Source organism: Pempheris klunzingeri, chromosome 6 (assembly GCF_042242105.1).
Source record: "Pempheris klunzingeri isolate RE-2024b chromosome 6, fPemKlu1.hap1, whole genome shotgun sequence".
Lineage (NCBI taxonomy): Eukaryota > Metazoa > Chordata > Actinopteri > Acropomatiformes > Pempheridae > Pempheris > Pempheris klunzingeri.
In genome coordinates this window covers 17,297,533-17,320,937 of record NC_092017.1, presented here as the reverse complement: position 1 = coordinate 17,320,937, position 23,405 = coordinate 17,297,533, and the positions used below count along the sequence as shown (strand labels likewise).

The 23,405-nt window shown below is 39.7% G+C and overlaps 1 protein-coding gene and 1 pseudogene across 1 annotated transcript; both read left to right on the top strand.

Annotated features, from left to right (window-relative positions):
* The first annotated feature begins 286 nt into the window (after nucleotides 1-286).
* LOC139202662 (uncharacterized) lies at nucleotides 287-21,054 on the top strand. The gene is made up of 26 exons (XM_070832206.1): nucleotides 287-349; nucleotides 1,805-1,965; nucleotides 2,101-2,145; nucleotides 2,494-2,600; nucleotides 2,917-3,086; nucleotides 3,237-3,397; nucleotides 4,072-4,282; nucleotides 4,914-5,120; nucleotides 5,332-5,607; nucleotides 8,117-8,280; nucleotides 8,546-8,590; nucleotides 8,772-8,881; nucleotides 9,486-9,655; nucleotides 9,931-10,091; nucleotides 11,064-11,274; nucleotides 12,116-12,406; nucleotides 12,773-12,983; nucleotides 15,036-15,097; nucleotides 16,009-16,169; nucleotides 16,269-16,313; nucleotides 16,987-17,093; nucleotides 17,830-17,999; nucleotides 18,145-18,305; nucleotides 18,458-18,668; nucleotides 19,971-20,177; nucleotides 20,753-21,054. The coding sequence occupies exons 1-26, from the start codon at nucleotides 295-297 to the stop codon at nucleotides 21,052-21,054; spliced, it is 4,182 nt and encodes a 1,393-aa protein (XP_070688307.1). The 5' UTR covers nucleotides 287-294.
* Nucleotides 17,362-17,534, top strand: LOC139203297 (U2 spliceosomal RNA; annotated as a pseudogene).
* Nucleotides 21,055-23,405: the final 2,351 nt, after the last annotated feature.

Sequence of the window (23,405 nt, the reverse complement as noted above, 5' to 3'; positions counted from 1 at the left end):
GCTGAGGTGTGTGTGTTAACAATATTTCTAAACTGCCAAAATAAACAGAAGTGAACCTAAACATAAGTTCAGAACATTATCATAAACCGCAGACAACCTTGTTTGACTAGTTTTACTTCAATCTCACAACTCTTGTTTAGACAAACAGGACATGCAAAACATTTCAGAAGGAAAACGTGTGCGTTGAGACTGAATTTAGCCAATCAGACACAAGACACACTACTCCTTCAAACGATTGACATTTTGCTTTGAAAATGATGGATTGAACCGTGAAAGTGAGCTGAGACAGACAAGATGAGAGAGGTAAAGACAGCTGGGCTCATCCTCATCTGTTTTACACTGCTTCAAGGTAAGGAAGACAACATTTTGACAATCTACTACATTAGCAAAATCAAACAAAGAAGATGATCTGCTAAAAGCTGAATGATGGTCAGCTGAAGAAACCTATTCACATGGTAATGTAATGCTTATAGGAACTTCAACATTCAAGATTATTTGTAAGAAAATACAAGTTAAACTGAAAACTAAATAAACTAGAATGCATGTTTTTTTTCTCTTTATATTCATACACCAATAAGCAACAGAAACCTTATAACAAAATCTTACCAAAAATTAAAAACCTGTGAGATGTGTCCTTTTACAGGATAAACAGCTTTTTCACAACCCAAATTATACTGCAACAAATAAAGCTGTGAAGTACAACATACGTTAAGACTAAAAGCCTACAGCCAGCAAGCAGCTGTGTGATGAACGATTAAGTCTGCCAATTCCAGCAGACTGTTCACACTAAAGTATGATGCGTGCAGTTATATCCACAGACCAGCGAGGTAGGGTCATAAAGATTAACATTCTGACCAATGGCTGATGGGTTGCAGTGTTTGAAAAAAACTCATCAATAATGGGGAAGATAAATATAATACAAATAATAAGTGCGTCTCCAGCTTAAGAGAGCTGCTGTGCGCATTTACGTACGAAGCACAGCAGCTTAACTTTATCATGTCCCTCAGCGGTCATACTCTGGTGCTAGAACCGTCTCCCTCATGGTCTGCCATTGGACAGTCTGAAGACACGCAATGCATTTTGGGGCAATTGAGTATGACAAGTGAGTTCATGGCGCTAATCTAGTATACATCCGGAAATTTCTCGCATACACAAAATACACATACTATGCAGTTAAAACACTCCATACTCAATTTGACGTAATACTTAATATGAATAGTATGTTAGAATGCCATTCCGAACACAGCCAGTGTCTGCAACGTGTCTTAGAAGCATTTTTTGTTATGTTAGTTGAAGTTGAACAGCTCAACAGCTCAGTAACCAATAAATGAAAACAGTCTGGTGTCTGTGGTTGTGACAACACTGCAATAAACTGGAATGTAAATGGCCGACCTGTTTGTCTACCTACCTATCTGACTACTTGTGAACACACTGGAAGTGCACCTACTGAAATGACGGCAGACTAAAGTCAATGAGCTAGTAGCACAAGAATGATAACGAAAGTGCTGCCAAAATTCAACAGATTGTCATGAGTTACCAGCATGAAGCACACACCTACTTTCTTTGGCGCAAAGAATGAGCAAGAGCCGCTGCTGACCATGACAGAGTATCATTCAGTAAGCTAAAAGCTCAAAACACAGCCTCTGCACCCAGTGAGCAGGCCCTATAAGCTGGAGATAATGTGTTTGTACAGCATACAAACACAGATCTGCCAAATCTTTTGAGTAAATATAAATAAAAGATTCATATGTTCATCTGGACTGTCACGTGAATTTAGATTCCTTCTTTCTCCTTTTGAATTCAGGTTTTGCTGCAGCGCTGAACTGCAGCAGCCCGACTCCTGAATCCTTGTTTGAGGCACTTGAGAGGGAGTTATTTCAGAAAAAACTACTGCAACCTGTAAAAAGCTTTTCAGATACAATGATCGTATCCATGCATGCCACTGTGGTGGAAATTTTAGGAGTGGTGAGTCCCTGACCTACACAAAAATCTATTCATGCCTGCACACACACACACACACACACATTTACCTTTATCAATTTAGTCTGCAGTGACTTATTTTATTCATCATTAATAATCAGAAATATTTCTCACTCCTAGAATGAAAAAGCCCAGTCCTTGACAATATTCATATGGCAAGTCCTGGTAAGTTGACAAAACTTGAAATGATTCAGAAATTTGTCTAAAATCTCTATAAAACAAATGTAAAGAGTTTCATCAGGAAAATGAGAGGCTGAATCAAAAAGATTTCGATGCTCTTCCTGGGGGATACCGATGCATTCCTAAGATATATAGGCCCTCCAGTGACTTATGGGTCTGCCCCAGGGTCTCCTTCGGGTTGGATGTACCCGTAAGTCCTCCAAAGGGAGGCATCTGTTTAGGATGATCAGAGAGGAACGACCCATTTCAGATTTATCCTTTCAATTAAAGTATGCAGTGCATTTGTCATTCTTTAAGATGCACATCACACTGCTATTGTTTCCTTTAATGTAGGAGTGGGATATACAGGGACTCAGCTGGGATGAGAAGGAATGTGGAACCAAAAGGGTCTCTGTCCCTCGGGAAAAGCTTTGGGTCCCCGACATCCTCATCTCGGAGTTGTAAGTTAAGACAATGTTCACGAGTCTAAACTTGTTCAGCCTTCATTAGAAAAGGACAAAGAAAAGGAATCATAACACAAATAGACTTTGTCTCCTTCAATCCATGTTAATACATCATACATATCTTTTGTGCTCCATTTTAGAAATATTGTCAACAGCACAGACGAGAACTGTGCACATTTTTAAATATTTGGTTAAATCACTTATTGGTTACAGAAACCAAGGAAAAGAGTCAGCTTTATGGAACATAATCCCTGTCAATCTTAAAGAATTTATGTGCAGTGAAAATGTTTTTTTCTACCCTATTCTTTTCCAGCCTGGACGAAGACAAATCTCCAAAAACTTCCTACGTCTACTTGTACAACACAGGTCATGTATATGACGATAAGCCGATCAGGGTCGTCAGCACCTGCCGATTAGGAATCTACACTTTCCCCTTCGATATCCAAAACTGCTCGCTGACCTTTGAACCATATTTACACTTTGGTAAGCCAGAAAAACAGCAACAATCAGTAATTATGCATGTTCAAAAATGCTAAAACAGCTTAGCACTAATCCTTAGCAGAAGACTACAAGCAACATTTCACACAGACTGGGCATCTAATATGAACAAACTTTTGTTAAACTTTATTCCAGCTGAAGACATAACGTTGATTCAAAGCGCCACAGCTGCGGAGGTCATCGAGGAAACCAGAGAAGTGATGCAGACCAAAGGGGAGTGGGAGCTCTTAAATATCGAAATAGCTTCAAATACACTGGGCTTAGCTGATGGAAACTACTCTGGGATCAAATACTTTGTAAGAACTATTTTTTAATTATCATTATTAATTATTCTTATTTCCTATTCATATGATGACTACCAGTATTTACCCATTTAATTAGTTGCGATACCTTAAAGACACCACATGTAGTTGTAGTTGAAAGTATTGATGTTAATACTTTAGTATAAAAATGAGGCAGTCCCAGTGAAAACGCGTGCAGTCCATATGTTTTTTCAACCCATTAATCTCAGTATGCGAGGTCAGAGCAGTGGGCAGTGTACAACAGTGTCACTGTTTTCATACAACCACTGGGGGGCAACAAAGTCAGAAATTTGGAAATTATTTCTATATACAAAAGAATAATGCAATACTGCCTGTGTTAAAATAAGATAGGAGACAATAGTGACAAATGTCATAGTTCCTAAGAAGCATCATGGAGCAAGAGACAAGACAAAGAAATTAAAAGCACAAAGGATAAAAATGATAGGAAATATTCAAAAACAGTAAAAATAAGTGACTGTAGTTGTTGTTGTCTTTGTGGATAATTTGTCATAGTGGAAGCATGTAAACACAGACAGGTCTGAGGGGCCATTAAATAACCATCAGAAACTACAACAGAGGACAATGGTCTCATTTATTGACAGTAATTACAGCAGTATTCTAAAGTCTGACTAAAACTTGGGGACCTTGTACCTGTGTCTCTTCCCAAGATCATTCTAAGACGTAGGCCACTCCTCTACGTGGTGAACCTGCTGATCCCCAGCTGCTTCCTCATCACGCTGGACCTCTTCAGCTTCCTGCTGCCTCCTCAGAGTGTGGACCGATCCTCCTTCAAGATGACCCTCATCCTGGGATACACAGTCTTCCTGCTCATCATGAACGACCTGCTGCCCGTCACTGGAGATACAACACCTCTCATCAGTGAGTGACACCTGTGATATCAGGAGATTTAAAATTTGCCAAACTCTCATCCATCAAGATTAAGGCCATGGTATCACTTTTATATTCATACTAGTGCTTCTTCTTGACCAAATGCAATCGTTGGCTAATCAATACCTTGTCCTCTGAAAAGCTGGTTCTTCTGCTCTACCCACTGAATTTTAACCCACTGAGATTACCTCCACCCTCGTTTTCAGTGGGTGGGATCAGTCGGCCTGCTGAAGGGCTGACAACAACTACAGATCCCCATATGACATCATAAAGGAAGCTAAATCTAAACAGCACGTTTTCTAAAACATTTACTGACAGATGAAGCAGGAGAAAAACACACAGGACAGTTTTTTCTCATTGTTTGGTGATCTCTAGGCACACATGGGACACTTAAGATGCAAAGACATTAAAAAGCAAAAACATCCCATATTATGCAAAATTCTGTTTATAATATCTCAACATAAACAAGAAATAACATGAATATGTGTCCCTGGTGAGCTTATAGGCCTCCAAACTCTGAGTAAAGACTGTCCTCTCTCCTTTTCACCTGCTCCATCTTTCAGCAAATGTGTGTGAAAACATGCTGTGCGAACTGTCCCCGCACACTTTTTCTTTTCTGCAGACATTTTATTTTCACTCAGTCTCACTTTGATGGTGGCCAGCCTGTTGGAGACAGTGTTCATCTCTAATATCCAGTTCAGCTCCAGCCGGTACGGTGCGGTGCCTCACTGGCTCAGCGTCCTCGTGCTGAGATATCTGGCCTTTGTTGTTTGTCTTCCTCAAAAGAAAATGGGCAATCGCATCACAGTCTCCCTTCCATCTACTAGAGGTATGATAACATTAATAGCATTATCATTAATTATTTTTATTATCATTTATATGATATATGATATACACACAGTATATATACATATACATATTTACTTTTTTCATATAAGACTAAGTCAAAAGAGTTTTTCATTTTTTAATTATTCATATTTTGATTATCAGACAAAGTATTTGTACCTGGCTTTTTAAAAATGACAATATCACTTACCCAGCAATGAAAACCAGCATCATCTCCTTGAGAGACCTTCAGAACATCTCTAGTAATACATCTCAGGAGCCGACCGTGGATGAACTGAGGAAGCTGAGCAGAGATCTCGTGGCCATCCGCCTCCAGGTGGACAAACACTTCCTGGGAAGCAAAACCTCGCAGGAATGGCAGATGATCGGGACAGTCATCGACCGTCTGCTGTTTGGCTTGTACATTGTCTTCATCTCTGTCAGCTTTGTCACCATCGTATCGCTCTGGGGCTTGAGTAGCGTGTACAAAGGTTGACCTGACAGGAGACACAATTTTATTCATCAGCAGCAAAAGTTTCACAGCTTAAAGTTAGTCAAATGAAATTACAAACATGTTATGATGTTTCTTGGATTTCTCAGTAGATTCAAAGTCTAACTTGAGCTACATCTTGTGCTGCTGCCAGTCAGTATGGCCTTATTTTTATTTTTTTTAAGATGACCCACTCTCCCTTTGAGTTACCGCCTCTCAGAGGTACAGTGGGTCAGACTAGAGAAATTGTGAACCTATGCTGTGCCTATACTTCCATCTATTTTCGGCAGCTTATTAGGGCCGGCTTATGGTGGCTCCTGGGGCTGTGCTGAGGCTTCTTATGCCAGATGAGATATTTAATCACTCTAGCGTGCCCCCGGTGACCTGTTGAGTTAAAGTTTTGCACTCTACACGGGAACAGATCGTTCTCCTCTAGAATAAGGTAACGTACAAATAACATACAAATGAACGAAATACACATAAGACATTAAAAATGTCCCAAATAATCCTTGCTAAAAATAGTCAAAATACTAGTTCACTGTGTCAGTCTTTCATGTTGCCGTGATAAAGACATAAAATGTATATTTCCGGCCCCTGATTATAATTGGCCAGCATGGATATCCAGATAAAACAAGCATAAAGCCTGCTTTCCACTGCGTCTGTTTGTTGCCTAGCAACCAAAAATGAACGCTAGATGTCGCTGAAGAACTACATTGTTTGGTGGAAGAATTATTATTTATCAGTAAATGATTGTAATTTTTGTTGCTGTTTGTTTTAGTTAATGAGACCTTGCCGAGCTTCCTCTTCACTACAGCAGCGAAGTACAACATCTGACTGTCGATCTCACCCTCAGTTTCGGTCTCACTTGTGGACAAAACCCCAAACTCTATCCTTTAACCACCATTTATTACCTTGAGGTTCAAGTATTTGAGCCCTAATTGAAGTTTCAGTACGATTCCTTTGAGTGATTTTGAAATGCTTAAAATGAACCCTGTATTTTAAAATGCCATGCATTCACTTTTAAACTCATTCGAGGGTCTTTTTGCCAATACATCGCCCAGTTTAATACTACCCAGTAAATGCTGTATGCTGACCACTGAGTCATGGGTTTCTAAAAGAGAATAAAATCAAAAATGATCACATGGTGTCACAGCACCACACACACACCGTACTGGAGAATGGAATAGATGATAACTCCCATAGGTGGAGGTGTTGAAAAATAAAACGGATGAGTGGTTACCGGAGGTGCGCAACAACAAGTCCTATTTGTCCTGTGTGTGTTTATGATCCTCCTGCATGTGTTTTTTTTTTTTTACTTATTCATATATATTTGTGAGGTTTGAAATATCCTGTCTGTGCACTTGTTAACACAATAAAAGTTTGGAAACCGACTTTTTTACTTGGTTTATACTGATAGTAAAGAATTTTAACAGTTATAGCTATTTGTACGTTGTACTTGTTTATTTGTAGAGGTTTAAAATGCAATTGATTGTTATGCACATTATGGAGACTCATTTAGGGATTAGGTACAAAAAGTAGATTTCTACGAGATAAACCACCAGATTTAAGTGATTTACTTTGGTGCTTTTTGTATTTGTTAAGGGTTCAGGTTATGCGCTGGTTTGGGGTTAAGCATGTGGTGATTGTGGTTAAGGTTATTAGGGGTAAGACTCCAGAGAATTAATGTTAGTTATATCAGTGCCCTGCTAAGTGGCAAAAACAAGTGTGTATGTGTGTATGTGTGTGTGTGTGCAGCATTTACATGGCCAGTAGGAGCTACTTTTGCTTTACACATGATAATATCTGTGATTGTGAAGGATATTTGGTCAGAGACATCCAGCATGGGTCCGTCTCAGCAGAGAATCAGCTTCATCTCTGGTTTAATCCTGATGTCAGGTAATGATATTTGTCACTCTTTAATTATTTGTTATACGTTTTACTTTCTGCTTTTTTATTTTCAGCTCTGCAACTGAAACACTCCTCTTTGTCGTCCTGTGAGAAATAAGCAGAGTTATTATTCATTTAATATTTTATAATAATTGTTGTAGTCGTTCACTCTGCTCCAGGTTTAATTTATCTGTAAATGTGGTAATACTGATGCCATCTTTCCTGTTCTTTTCCAGGCATATTTGAAGTGACTTTAATGTGTAAATTGTTAACCTGAGTTATATAATATCAATATCGTAACATTAACCAATGTATCTGGCTGTTTGGTTTCCAGTTTAATGATACATTGATTATTCAAAACTCATTTTCTGTTACATAATCAAATAATTCTGACTTTCAGTTTTTTCCTTTCTTGATATTTAAGTCTGCAACATATACTAATACTCTATCTAATAACTTTGCAGTTAACAGTCATTTTACCGGCAAACCCATGAATGCAAAGTACAATATTTTGTTTTACATGGTTCATCATTATCATATTTCTAAAAAATCAGTGGTAATGGGGGAGTTTAACAGAAATAAATGCAACAGTCGAGTGCTTTACAAACGTTCTCTCTCGGCAGTGTCACTGTGTTATACTAAGCTGTCCTGTAAAGAAGGCCACAGCGGTCCAACCTACGAGTCCATGCAGGCTGTGTTTGACCTGAAGCCCTTCAGGCCAGCAGTGAACCTCAGCAGTCCCACCATAGCCAACATCTCCTTCACCCTATACGCCGTCCTCGGGGTGGTGAGTTTGTCAATTAGCTAAAACCTAAAAAAAAAACCTGAGCCTCCACTCCAGCAGGCAACTTCAAGGCAGATCGACAAACCTTTGCTGTAATTAAATTGAAATTACATGATTTATATATGTGTAAACATCCATCACTACAATACATATTAATGATCATCATATGTCTTGCTTTAAAATATTGTATTTTTGACTCACCGTAACCTGCTTCAAGAGGTATCAATAAGATTCACATGAGTTTTACTTGCTGTTCACTGTATTTCAGAACGAGAAAACCCAGATACTGACCACTTTCTTGTGGCTGAGACTGGTAGGTAGCATGGAAAGACATAATACTACTCTGTCGTTAAATATAATTTGATCCAAATGTATCATGGGCCTGTAACCACGGCAGTAGTAAATACAGAGTAGCTAAATTTGACATGCAAGCAGACATTTTGATTTCATGTTGTAAGTTAAAAGTGCGTCATTCCTGATTTATTTCGCTGTAGTTTTGGCACCACGAGTTCCTGGTTTGGGATCCTGATGAGTGTGACAGCGTCACCAGGATCTCCCTCCCCGTGAAGGAGCTCTGGTCTCCAGACATCATCGTGTACGAGTTGTAAGTTCGGAAGCTGTAAAAGCTTGGAGTTTTTTTTTCCCCTTTTCATGGATCCCTCAGGGTCTTGTACTGTGGGCACAAACTAAATGGCTCATTAGAGTCGTTAGTGTGCTGAGGCAGATGGGTGCGCTTAACGCCCATTCATATCATATCATATCATATCATATCACCTCATGACCTGCTGTGTTCAGATCTTGTGAACTACCTGCAATTACTGCTTGAAATGGCAAGGACTGCAGCAGAGCTGCCACAGGCTGAGGTCCTCCTCTGGACAATATGTCCACCCCTCAATTGAAGAAACAAAATGAGCCAGGGTGTAAGGGAGCGACTATGATGTCTATCAGATCTCGGATGGACATATTAATATGACCGTTCAGAGTATAGAGTTCCAGGATCACACAGAATGAGAAAGTAGGTGAGGGGAGTTAGTTTATCCACGATTATTCCATAATAAAACACATCTGACAATCCAGCCCGACTGCTGACTGTGCAGAAAAATCGTATGAATTTTGATTTTACCTCATGTTTGTTTCCCCAGAGCATTTTTTGCTGTATTTATTTCTTCTCCTTCATCCTCACTCCTCCATTCCCAACCCCCCCCCAGTGTGGATGACGACGTTTCCCAAGCGTGTCCTTACGTCTACGTGAACCACACAGGCCACATCCGCTGGGACAGGATGCTTCGGCTCGTCTCAGCCTGCAACCTGGAGATCTTCAGTTTTCCCTTTGATGTGCAAAATTGCACATTTACATTTGGCTCCTATATGCACACCAGTAAGAAACAGCCTCTTCATCATCACATCAACATCATAAATTCATCCAGTTTTCATCATAAACTAATGCACTCAGTGAAGCAGAGCCTAAGGCTGGCTCAATAGTGTGTCAGAAAAAGCAACCACAGTCTGCTGCACTGTTCGGATGTTAAAAACAAAAGAATGCATGATTATGTCATAAATCAATTACATTCAGCTAAACTATCTGTTTAGGGAAGCTGTACTGCAGGACTGTCTGGCTAATTTTCCCTCTCTCACTTTTTTTCTCTTTCGCAGTAAAGGATGTGAGGATCAGTCCTGCCCTGACATTTGAGGAGATGTCGAGAAACTCAAAGCGTTACCTGGAAGCCAGTGGAGAGTGGGAGCTGGTGGACATACTGGGGGAGACTTCCATCCTCCAGTTTGGGATCGATGAGTGGGACATCATCACCTTCTGGGTGAGGAGTTACTACTACTACTAAACTACTATTCTTACGTCTGCAAATATAATCATAAATAAAACGTCTGACTTTTAGATGTAGTGAAGCAAAAGCTCACCAAATTATCTGTTATGTTTGTTTAACCTGTACAGACACCAGTAAGCTCACCAGCTACTTTCTGCAGACTTATATTTAATGTAGATACGAGGTACAAGGATGGTATCGAGTTTCTCATCTAACTCTTGTCAAGAACGTGAATGGGCGTGTTTCCCCAAATGTGGAATTATTCTTTCAAAGCAGCTAATATATTTAATATTTTTATAATAACAATGTATCAAATGATAAAGTGAAAACAATGTGACACAGTGAGAGGGTTTATTCACACTTATTAACGTATAGAGAATTATCACCCCAATCTAAAGCTCCCCTTAGCTTTACAGCGAGTTACAGCTCATTGTTTAGCTGTCAGCTCCATGACTTCATTATTTCGGTTCACCCTCGCCGCTTTGATGGTGTTGCTGCCGCAGCAGATGGACAAAGTTAGCTGGTTAACATAGTGGAGCATTTAGCAGCTAAAGAGCAATACATTTCCCTCAGGAGTTGGTAGGGACCCAAATCAGATAAAAGAGGGTGAATATTGGACATTTATTCAGAAACCCTCCAAAAATATTATGATGTTTACAACTGTTTGACAGTTTCACCATATCAACTTAAAAGGTGATGATGTAAATGTTATATTCACAAAGTGCTTCTGCTGCCCCCGAGTGGCTAAAAGCTGAGTTACTGCAGGTCCACATAGAATTAATGATACATAAATATAAATGTTCCTTCAAGAATAATTCCTTCTCCTCCTATTTCCCTCTTTTGATAGTAAAGTTAGTCTGATATATTTTATGACATGTAGTCTACCATGACTTTTTTGTACATAAAGGTAACTGATGGTCTACAGTGTGATGGTGGTGACTCTTCAAACTGGCTCTTCTTCACTAGGTGGTCATAAAGCGGCGGCCAGTGCTCTACGTGGTCAACCTGCTGATCCCCAGCTCCTTCCTCATGCTCATCGACATCCTGTCCTTCTACCTGCCCCCCCACAGCGTCGACCGCGCCTCCTTCAAGATGACCCTCATCCTGGGCTACACCGTCTTTCTGCTCATCATGAACGACCTGCTGCCCAGCACAGCAAACGGCACGCCCATCATAGGTCAGAGGGGGTGACACGAGGCGGCGACATAACCGGTGTACTAACATATCCTGGGTTACCGGTTCCACCATCACTAACAATGACCCCCCACCACAAGAAGTTTACTCCAAGCTTTACTGATCACTTTTCATTTTTCATTTCAGTTTTCATTTTAACAATTCACTCATGTCTGTAAATGTGTAAAAAGTCTGTCTTTTTGTGAACACGTTCCTAATTACAACTCTACTGGGTGCTGAGTGGTGCATATTTAGCTTGTTTTGCTGCCCACAAGTGGCCAAAAAGATCAATTACTTACAAATTACACAACTATCCAACAGCCAATCAACAAATCAATAATATGAACAATAGCTGGGATTAATCCAAATGATCAGAGAAAAAAAAAAACATTTCTAAAAATATTTCTTTTGATAAAATGTTAATTTGGGCATATTTTTGTACTCTGTTTTCAAGATGATGGGATGAATTAATGATATAGAACAGAATGTCATACATTTGAAACCTGTTTGATTTAGTTGCATCAATACATGAAACATCAATTTTAAGAATTATGCAATCAAGCAACCCTACATTAGCTCTTTCACTCTAGTTTTTCTTCAGTAGATTATTTAGATTATGTCAAAAAAATAAGTAATCTCTGTACAGGTCTTAATGTCACACTGCTCCTGAGATGTACCCATTTTATTGTGCTTGTACCACTATTCTTTTTTCATCTTTGGGACTACAGGAATAGAGAAGTGACCAATAACTCAAATTTGTGCAGATATGTTTTGGCTGTCTTCTGCTGCTAAGAGGGGAGGTTTCATATGTATCGTTTCCTGTCTCAATCTATCCTCCAATCCAGGTATCTATTTCTCCGTGTGCCTAGCCCTCATGGTCATCAGTCTACTGGAGACGGTCATCATTACCAATGTCCTCCACCACAGCTCCATGAAATATCAAGAGGTTCCAAACTGGGTCAGGGTGGTTGTCCTCAAATACATCGCAAACCTCATCTGCTACCGATGGCCAGAGGACGTCCAGCCCCCGTCTATCCCACAGGAGGATAAACCCAACAGCTCAACTAGTAGTTCAGGGCCGTGGGTCATCCAACCGGCCAGTCAGACACCTGCCGAGCACCCAGCCAACAACAGAGGTAATCAAGCAGACTCAGTAAATAACAAACACAACTTAAGATCATCTCTTAAAACAAAACGAAAAAAAAAGAAGAAATATGAATCTGTGTAGTTGTCAGGAAAGGAAATACATGAAAATGATCAGAATTTGGCTTCACAAATCTAATTTAAAACAGCAATCTTCAAGTTTGTGTATGAATTCCTTCCAAAGTTCAGAGTAATTACTAGTTGGTTTAAAAGAATTTTAGAAAGGTGGGAATTGGTTGTTAGGAAACATCCGTCCAATCAAAAGCAATGAAACTATGTCCAGGCAGCTGCACAGCTTTTACAGCCGACCGTCACTGGACGTAAACTGTGATTCCCTCTGCTCACTAATCTCCTGCCAGGTGCAGCTGCTTTGCCTGAACTGCAACAGATCTGTCAATACCTGGGCGACCTTCGCGCCCACCTCACCTCACTGCAGAGGGAGAGTCAGCTGCAGGACCAGTGGTGCCACGTAGGATACGTCCTCGACTTCCTGCTCTTCCGCATCTATCTGCTGCTCATCTCCTGCTACGCCCTGGTCATCATCTCCATGTGGTGCATCTGGATCTCCCAGTCCTAACTGGACGTGGGTTGGATGTGTAAATAACAAGTTCAAGTGCAGTTAGTGCAACTAGAAGGCAACAAAGCCTCCAGTCATGTTTGTCTAAATTTTGCTTCCTGTCTTTGAGTTGGTAAAGAAATACGAGGTACATGGAGTACTGCTAGTTTTGTTTCCTGGAGGATGGATAAATAAGTAATAACAGTATAATGGTTTAGGGATAATCACTGTATAACCATCATCATCATCATTAACAGAGAAGGCTCTCTGCTGTTAAGCTCACTGATCCCCCAGAACAGTTAGCCTCTTATCTGTTCTCTGTCAGTAAATGTAATTACTTACTAAGACTTTATTTATTTATCCCACACCGGGGAAATTCACATGTTACAGCAACAGAGGAGACAGAAAATGTGCAGAAACAAAGTGTCAGTAACAGAAGGGGTGTAAAAACAAGGGCTATAACAAATATAAAAATAAATACAAATATAAAAGAATGAGAAAAAATATACAAATGTGTGTATCACACTGTAAGATATCACACTGTAAGAAAAAGCACTAGTTACTTAGCTGCTTTTTTGGGGGAAAGAAATGAAAATATCACCCTAAATTTCAACAATCATCCGACTCAACGGTGTCACAGCACAGCATCATGTGAATGTGTCAGAATTAGCTTGTATGGCTAAATCTGACACATTCACATGACTTTGTCAATCAATGTGCATTGTCCTTTCTTTGATTAATAGACAAACAAACACTGAACTAACAAAAATATTGAATAACACATCTGAATCCTGGTTCAGGCAAAAATGAGTTCTGGTGCTGCTGAATATTAATGCAGCCTTTGGTTCTTCTGTCTAGAAATACCTCTGAGGTACAATTATCTTCCACTACTATTACCACACAATCATGATTTTATTTTGACATATGATAATATGACATACTTTCTGTTATTGCCGTTGTCCTGCCTGATAGCAGACAGCCTGATATTTAGAATAAATTGCTATTTCGTGTCTATCATGCCGTTATGGAGTTGGTGGAGGAGATTCATATTTTACAGCGTCATTGAATGGCGATGTCAACCTGACGGTCAGCAGCTCCATCACTTAGGTCCAAACTTAAATATGTCAACAACTATTAGATTGATTGCCGGGGACGTCTGCACAGACATTCATAGTTCCCAGACAAACGGGGAAACAAAGCGAGACAACTTTCAAAAATTATGATCAGATGGATTGCCGTGAAAGTTTGTCTTTTGACTAACTTACAACACTTTCGTTAACGACTAAACACCAGCAAAACTAGACAGTTACATCCCCATCAGCCGCGCTTTATGTTTACAGCCAATTAGCAAATATAAGCATTCTAAACACCGAGAACAAACATGGCGAACAGAATAAACATCACACCTGCTAATCATTATAGCCATTGTGAGCATGATGTTAGTCTTTAGTTCACAGAACTGCTAGCGTGTCTGTAGACTGTTAGCCGTGTTTAGCTTTTGTGGCCTCTGCAGGCTTGAACTGACTTATTCTGTGTGGGCTTTGATTTTTTTTTTAAAAATGAATAAAGACTCTACGGCATACAGGACACCCACCGGCAGTAATATTTTCAACCAATAACAATAACACAGAATTGAGTTGGTGCTATTCGTTTCACCATTACTAATAAAAAAAAGGGGGCAAAGCATAATTTTCGTACAGTCCCCTAGGAGGCAAACTGAAACAGCAAACAGCCAAGCTCCTTGTGTGTGTTTGCTTCGGCCGCAGCTATCACAAATAGTGAAAAAAGTGAAGATGTTGACACAGACGATCAAAACCTGTTGTACAATCCAAGATCGCATTGTGTCAACACAGTCGTCGGATGAGCTGAGCTCTGCATGCAGTTCCTGTAAGCTCAAAGGCTTACAGGAAGCCATGCAACAGTTTAACATTGAGTCAATATTAGCATCTCAAGTCACACACTTCAGTAAATTGCTCATATATTCTTGTCGCTCGGGCAGAACATCTCAATCTGATGGAGCGGGCTGTTGACTTTTTACGCAAACGGGGAACAACGGCTTAACTGAGACTGACAATGACCGAGTTAAAGCCCGCCGAGCTCGTCTTCATCTGTTTCATGCTGCTCCACGGTAAGACAGGCAGATATTTGGAGCCAGTCCCAGCTGGCACTGGGCGGTAGGCAGGGTTCATCCTGGACTGGTCGCCTGTCAATCACAGGGCTCGCAAAATGGAAATTTCTATGAAAAGCTGAACGACTGCAAGTTGGTAGTTAAAGAGAAACTTCAGTTACTTCTGGTCCTGCATGCTGTCCCGTACACCTTAAATCGATTAGTTGTCAGCTGTTTAATTGCTGTAACTATTTTGAAAATTCCAGCCTATAAAATATAAATAATTCCTGGTTTCTTCACTCCTCTTTGGCTGTAAACTGTATATCTTTGGGTCGTGGACAAAGTAAGACATTTGAGGCCGTCATCTTGGGCTTTGGGAAACATTAATGGACATTTTCTGACATTTTATAGACCAAAAACTAATGGACCAATTGAGAAAATAATCAACAGATTAACTGACAATGAAAGTACTCATTATTTGCAGCCCTAGTTTGAACCCCAAAGACAATAACCAGATACAAAATAATGGTCAACTTTTTTTTACAATTTGCTTTCAGGTATGTTGTCTGAAAATACTAAACTAGAATCTATATTTATTCTATTGTATTGAATGGGTTTCCTTAAATCATATAATACATGTTTGAGTAAATGAGTTTTATAACTTACTACATGGCACATTTATAAATACTGTTTCAGTTCTTGGTTCTATGAGGTTCATTCAGCTTCCCAGATTTTATTTTCCAAGAGAACATTTTTATTTTGGTTATTAAAACAGTTTAGAAGTTGTAACTAATGACAGCATAAACATTCGTTCAAGATCTGCAACGCTTCTGTGCCCACAGCAATGGAGGGCCTGGGACTGAATCCTTCCATGGGCATGTATAAAGACCAGCTCACAAATTCTGTCCTCTAATTTATCTTTTTAAACTCAGGTTTTGCAGCAGCGATAAACTGCACCAGCCCAACACCTAGAGCCTTGTATCATGCCCTCGAGGAAAATTTATTCCCTGAAAAACTGGTGCGTCCTGTAAGGAGCTTTTCAGAGCCTATGAACATAACCATCGGTATCACTGTGGTGGGAATTTTAGGAGTGGTGAGTCTAAACACCTTTTCACACCTGCATATGAGCATGCATCACATTTTCAGTTACATTTTGAACTGACTCTAACTTTAAAATATGTCTCATCCATAGGATGAAAAATCCCAAACCCTGACAACAGTCTTATGGCAAGTTCTGGTAGGTTTTTAGTGCACTGACATCAATAAATTCATTCGTCTTTGTCTAACAAGACATCGAGGATTGGAATTGTGCTCCTCCTGGTCCCCGGTGCAAAAACAACAAAAGAATAAATTATGCAACATTCAGACATGAGATGTACAAACCAGATATAAACAATGCGAGGCACAAAAACAAGGTACAAACATGTCGTGCAATAACAGGATAAGTGTACAAGAGTTTAAAACAAGTGTAAATGCAAATAAGTAGTGTTGTAACACCAGTAAAAGCAGTTTATGGGTCCCTGAGGATACTATTGTGTACAGGCTATATATATATACACACATATACATACATATGTATAGTAGATATGTATATATGTAGTAGAGTGCAAATTTAGCATTATTCATACTATTCTGATTGGGTTTTTGTTTGTAGCAAAACAAGCCAACCCAAGTGTCTTCGATATCTCCACTAGGTCAGCGTTTCCAATAACTCTAATGACTCATTGCAAAATGATTCGTACATGTCTACGTGTTCGAAATAAATAAACTAGAATACTCTGAAATTACAGTTCACTTGTTTTGGTTGCCAACATCAGGTTTTTTCCCCTGAAAATTAATAAATAGCATTTTGGATGAAACGTCCTATTTGTCTATTTGTTCATTTGTTGCTGTTGTTGTGTTTAACGTAGGAGTGGCATATAGACGGACTGAGCTGGGATGAGAAGGAATGTGGAACCACAAGAGTCTCTGTCCTTCGGGAAAATCTTTGGGTCCCAGACATCCACATCTTTGAGTTGTAAGTTAGAAAGATGCCGAGTCGTCTGTGAGCTCTTTCAAATTAACTGTCCTAAAAAAAAAAAACTGAAATAGCAGTACTTGAAAAGTAATCACAGACCCTGTGAATCTGAGAGAAGAGTATTATGGTTGGTGGTACTATGGAGCTGTTTTTTTGCTCCTTTTAATCAACTAATTTTAGGTAAAAAAAAAATATAATAAAGAGTGAGCTGTGTGAGAGGGATATGAGGGAGGGATATATCTTTTCTCCCTCTCTCTCTACCTTTTTCATAGCTTCTCAGCCTTTTGGCCAAATCTAGTGAAGTCTCTGTTCTTATTAGTCTAATTTCTGACACGTGCACTATGAAAGGACAACGTATTAAAAGGATTTTTAGCATCAAGAGCTGAAAAAGTGGCTCGATCCGTTCACTCCATGCACGGACTCAGGATCAGTGAACTCTTGGGGGGCGGCTGTGGCTCAGTGGTAGAGCGGGTCGTCAATTCCCTTATGCTGAATTTTCTCTGGGCTGGATACTGAAGCCCTAGTCGCTCCCCGAAACTATGCTTCTGCGTGTGAATGTCTGCGTGAATGGTTAATATCCAACCAATGATCATTAATGGGTGAATGTGTAGCGAACTCTGGGTGGTTATGAAGACTAGAAAGGTGCTACACAAGAACAGATCATTTACTCGCTCCTTTTAAAACAAATTGAATAAATAATTAAAATGTTTCTTCTTCTTATGTTCTATTTTTCCAGCATGGATGAGGACAAATCTCCCAAAACTCCTTATGTATACTTAAAAAACACGGGTCACATATTTGATGATAAACCAGTCAGAGTCATCAGCTCCTGCCAATTAGAAATCTACAGCTTTCCCTTTGATATCCAACGCTGCTCGCTGACCTTTGGATCCTATCTACACTTTGGTAAGCCTGCTTGACTACAAAAAGTCAGATCTTTGCACAACTTAAAAAAAAAATCTGAAAATCATTACAGGATGTAATCCAGCTTTGTATACTACAACATCTCTGAGGGGTGTCTTTTCCTTTGTGCTGTTAAATGTTATTCCAGCCACAGACATAAGGATGATTCAAGGCAGCACGGCTGAAGAGATCCTGAAGGAGTCCCAAGAAGTGTTGGCGACCAATGGGGAGTGGGACCTCGCCAATATCAGCATAGGTTCTACTACACTGGCGTTGGATGAGGGAAGCTACTCTGAGATCAAATTCTATGTAAGCACTTTTAATTGTATTTATTATCCTATGATCACAGAGATAATTAAAAAAAAATGTGTACAGATTTCATCGATTGTCGCAGGGCAGTAGCTACCATTTAAGACACTGAGGTCACGGCTTAAGGGTTTGTACCTTTGTCTCTTCCCAAGATCATTCTAAAACGTAGGCCAGTCCTCTACGTGGTGAACCTGCTGATCCCCAGCTGCTTCCTCATCACCGTGGACCTCTTCAGCTTCCTGCTGCCTCCTCAGAGTGTGGACCGATCCTCCTTCAAGATGACCCTCATCCTGGGATACACAGTCTTCCTGCTCATCATGAACGACCTGCTGCCCGTCACTGGAAACACAACACCCCTCATCAGTGAGTGACACCTGTGTGCCGTTACTTCTTTTACTCCAGAGAAAGCCTGGACAAAACCTGGAGAAATTAAATCAGATCCATCTGCAATATTTAAAGCAGAGATTTTTAAATTGTGAGTCACTCCTTCTGGGGGAGATTTAGTGCCAGAGGTGAACAACAGAGGCAACAGCAGGAAGTGCAGTAGTGGCTGTGACATGCACCTGGAGGCAATTAGGCCTTAGCGCCAATTACTGCATTCATACTCCTTTTCTGAGTTCTACCTGTGTCCAGTTTTAACACAGAGACATGATACTTGTACTTCGAAATTTAGCATGACTCACACTTAGTGTGGACATCATTATCCCCGATACCCATTGCGAAAAAACGTCCAAAAATCCACGTGGAAAACATAGAACCCAGAACTTGCCTGAAAACCATCGCATTTTTAAATTTTCTTCAGTATCAAAGTACTTTAGTGACAGCTGTCTGTAAATCCTGGAGTATATTGCAAAAAGGTGCCAGTAATAGCTAATTCGGCATATATTTTGTCATGCCAAAATGTAAACAAATATAGGCTAAAAGTAAAAAGGAGGGACTCACGTTGTACGGCAACACACTGTCTCCATAGCGCCACTACTTCCGGTTAATCTCCCTCCAAAAAACCCCCCAAAAATGATGGGAGCTGTAGTTCCAAAACCTCAAACTTTCAGATTATTATTCCCAAAGCAAAATAAAACAAAGAATAATAACAGCAGTGGCAAACATTAATTAGAATAAACTTTTTTTCATGTTTAACTATGAATATATTTTTCTACATTATGTGTTCCTTATGGGAACACATATCCTTACATTCCTGGAACAATGACACCCGCCTCTATCCATTCAAATATTTACCATGTGTTAAAAGTTAACTAGCGTAAATCATTTAAATTAGAGTATGCGCCCAGGGGGTGATGGGGAATGTTTGTGGGAGAGATGTGGGGGTGAGTGGAGGGTGGAGGAGAAACTGGTTTTTCCATAGTAGCATCACAGCATCAACGCCAACCTGCCACTGGGCTCCACCCTGTATAAAAGCACGTCTGTGAGTGTGTTGACTTTGGATATCAGTATCCTGGTTATCGTCTGCTGCTTACAGTATCACTGACAGACACGTATTCAGGAAAACTGATGAATTATGTACACAAGGATATGAATAACAGGTTTCTCATGTGTAATGTAAACATCTTTTCCCAGCACAAGATCATAATGACTGGAAGCTGAAAATACAGGAAGTGATAAGAGGTGTGCTGAATCATCCCTTGTTGCTGTTGTTGTTTCCTGCAGATGTTTTCTTCTCACTCAGTCTCGCTCTGATGGTGACCAGCCTGTTGGAGACAGTGTTCATCACTAACATCCAGTTCAGCTCCAGCCAGTACGGCGCGGTGCCGCACTGGATCAGCGTCCTCGTGCTGAGATATCTGGCTTTTGTCGTTTGTCTCCCTCAAAAGAAAAAGACCGACCGAATCACCCTCTTCCTCCACCCGTCTGGAGGTATATCATCAAACAACCACAATTTAGCTTAAGTTTGAACTCCAGTTTGTACGGAGTTGACATTTGAGGAACTAAATATATATGACAGGACCACATGTTAAGTTGCAGAAAGCTAAAATTGCTTTGTTTACAGACATTTCCTTTGTTGAAGAAAATTTAAGAATTATGACATTTTGGAAAATAAATCTCCCTTGGAAATAAGTAATTCATCAACTGCAAAAACGGCTTATGAAGTAGCAGTATTCCACCTGTACTTGACAGGTTATGAATTGCTGTGACAGGAGATAGATCCTATTTGTGTACTTGTTTTCCTCCACAACACAAATATACGGATATATACATATTTTACATTTAAATCACAATTCTCCATAATCCTTCGAGGTACCCCTTAAGTATCGTTGCAGTAGTGACCCACAGTTTATGCGTACATTATGCAGTAATTTTAAACAGTAGGAAAAGAGTTAGGCTGTGATCTTCAAGGTGTCCTGAGGATAATTTCAATGCACAACTGTCAGCCAATGAGACATAACTTGTTTTTTCATGGCTAATGGATCTTAATTCTTTGTTTCTGGCAGAATCAACAATGAATTCCAGCATCAGCAGCATCTCACCGAGTCATCTTGAGAGCGTCTCCAATCACACACCTCCAATGAAACCCCCTCCGGAGCCGGCCCTTGACGAATTGAAGAAGCTGAGCAGAGATCTCGTGGCCATCCGCCTCCAGGTGGACAAACACTTCCAGGGGAGCAAGACCTCGCAGGAATGGCAGATGATCGGGACAGTCATCGACCGTCTGCTGTTTGGCTTGTACCTTGTCTTCATATCTGTCAGCTTTGTGTCCATCATATGTCTGTGGACCACAAGGAGCTTGTACTAAGGTAAGGCTCTGGAGGAGAGTTAAATCACACAGTCACACAATTCTAGTGATCACCAGCAAAAGTTTGACCAGTTTAAAGCTAGAACAGTAGAATGAAAAATAGCCAGTGTGGCTATTTACACCCGGGTGCAAATAGCATCTACTAAAATCAATGTGGACCGGGGGTGTAAAGCGGGGGGCGATCTGTACTATACACCATTAAAGCCTCATAACTGCTGGATGAATTAAATGGTGGTGCTAGAGGAAAAGTCAGGGAACCTTGAAAATCTGCCCTAAATTACATGGCAGTCCATCAGATAGTTCATATATTTCAGTCTGTAACAAAATGCAAACAAAAAAGCAGCAACTGTAATAAAGAGGAACGTTCATCAGCATTAATTGTTTTAAATTCTGATGATACGATCACCCCACTTACTTATTTCCAATGTCATATGAACGCATACAGTAGAATCCAAAACAGAGCAGGATCTATTATCTCAGCATCTATTTGGCCATATGCAGCCCTGTTTTATACCTACCGAGCATTAAATGTGTCCTTCAGGGGGGAAGTAAAAACCTCAGCCATGGACTGTAACTTGTGATAGTTTCAGCATAAAACCAAAAGTAAGCACATGGTTCGACAGTTCAGCACACAGAGCAGCTCCGACAGGTGGAGGTGTGAGGTGGATACTGTGCTGTCCCAGGTGTGTTATGATCCAGCGACAACTGCATGGTTTCATGTGTTTCAAGTATTTTTTTTATTCATTCAAAGTATTGATGAGGATAATAAGGTCATGATGGGTAAAAATATTGACTGTTACATTATATCCACTAGATGGTGCCATTGATTCATTGTTGGATTGAAGTGTGAACTGTCTGATTTAGGCATGTGAGCTGCTCTGTAGTTATATCATCTTTATATTTCAGTATAAGTATAAATCACATAACTTTGTAATACAAGTGTGCAAGAGTAGATTTTACAGCATTTCTTTTTTTCTGGCACTTGTACTTCACCTCATTATTTCCATTTTCTGATACAATACAGAGGCAAATATTATACTTTATCACCACTAAGTAGTAATTTAGGAGTAATAATACAAAATATAGATTAAAACAATACTTTATTGATCCCAGAGGGAGAATTCAAAAGCTAGTCAGTAACTAAAATTGAACATGAAAGTGATGAATGTATTATTACATCCATAATTATATTACAGTAATATAGTACACATTACTCTGAAATGGGTCATTCTGCCTAATGAGTACATTATAATTTAGCACTTTTTGGTACATTTGGATGATTACATTTGTGTAATAAAGTTTTTTTGTGAAAAGTAACATTTCGGGTGCATGACTTTTACGTTTACGGTCGTTTCTTTGAAATATTTCTCCTCTGTGGTATCTCAGTGCTGCCTCGCCGCATTCTTACTGTAGCACACGTTGCAGATGTGGTAGTTTTGTGGTAGATCCGTCTTCATTTAGTGTAGATACTAAAATAAATCATTAATTGCAGCCTTTGTTTTCACTTCAGTTTAGAATTAATCGGCTAAACTCTTATCAGCACACAAAAACTCTAACCCTCATTAACAGTCTGGCCAGTCTTTTATTGTCAACTTAATTACAGAACAAAGGCAAATTAACACAAATAATCATCATCATATTAAGAATAATTAACATTTTTAATAATAGACACTTTAGTCTGTAGTGCACTTCCATGTTAAAGGCAGTCCATGGACAGACGGTCTGCTGAGTTGAGGAGGTTTTTCAGTGAAGCGGAGCGGTCACTTCGTTCAGGAGATGTGATCTGAACAGTTCGGTACTTTGTTTAAAAGCAGCCTGGATAAAACTAAAGACGTGGGTGCAGTTTATCTCTTCAATACTCATCTGTGAGGGCTTGGAGACATGAATATCACATTTATTGCTTTAAGTAGTGTCTCATGAGAGCGTGTTCAGCTCATGAGGGAGAGTACACATAAAGCAGAGCCTGTTGAGGATGGCATGTACTCTACAGCCTAATCCATTAATAGGTTGCTATGTTTTTCCCTACATGCTCTGGTAGTTAATCTAACTCTCTGCACAGCCACTAATTAGACGAGTGAGATTTAGCACAGAAGCAAAATCAGCCTCAAGACATTAAAAAAATAAATAAAAAGTCCAGATATGTAGTAGGTGGAGAAAAGTGTCTCTAGACCAGTGGTTCTTTACCTTAAAGGTCCCAAGATTGTTGTAATGAAAAATGGTCTCATTTCTGACGTATTCATCATTTCTGCTTTTTGCTGCGAAATAGTGGATGTTTTTATCTATTGGTGGATCTCTGGAAATTCTTCAACTGAAATAATAAAAGAAAGAAAATTTACTTTTTGGTTCAACTG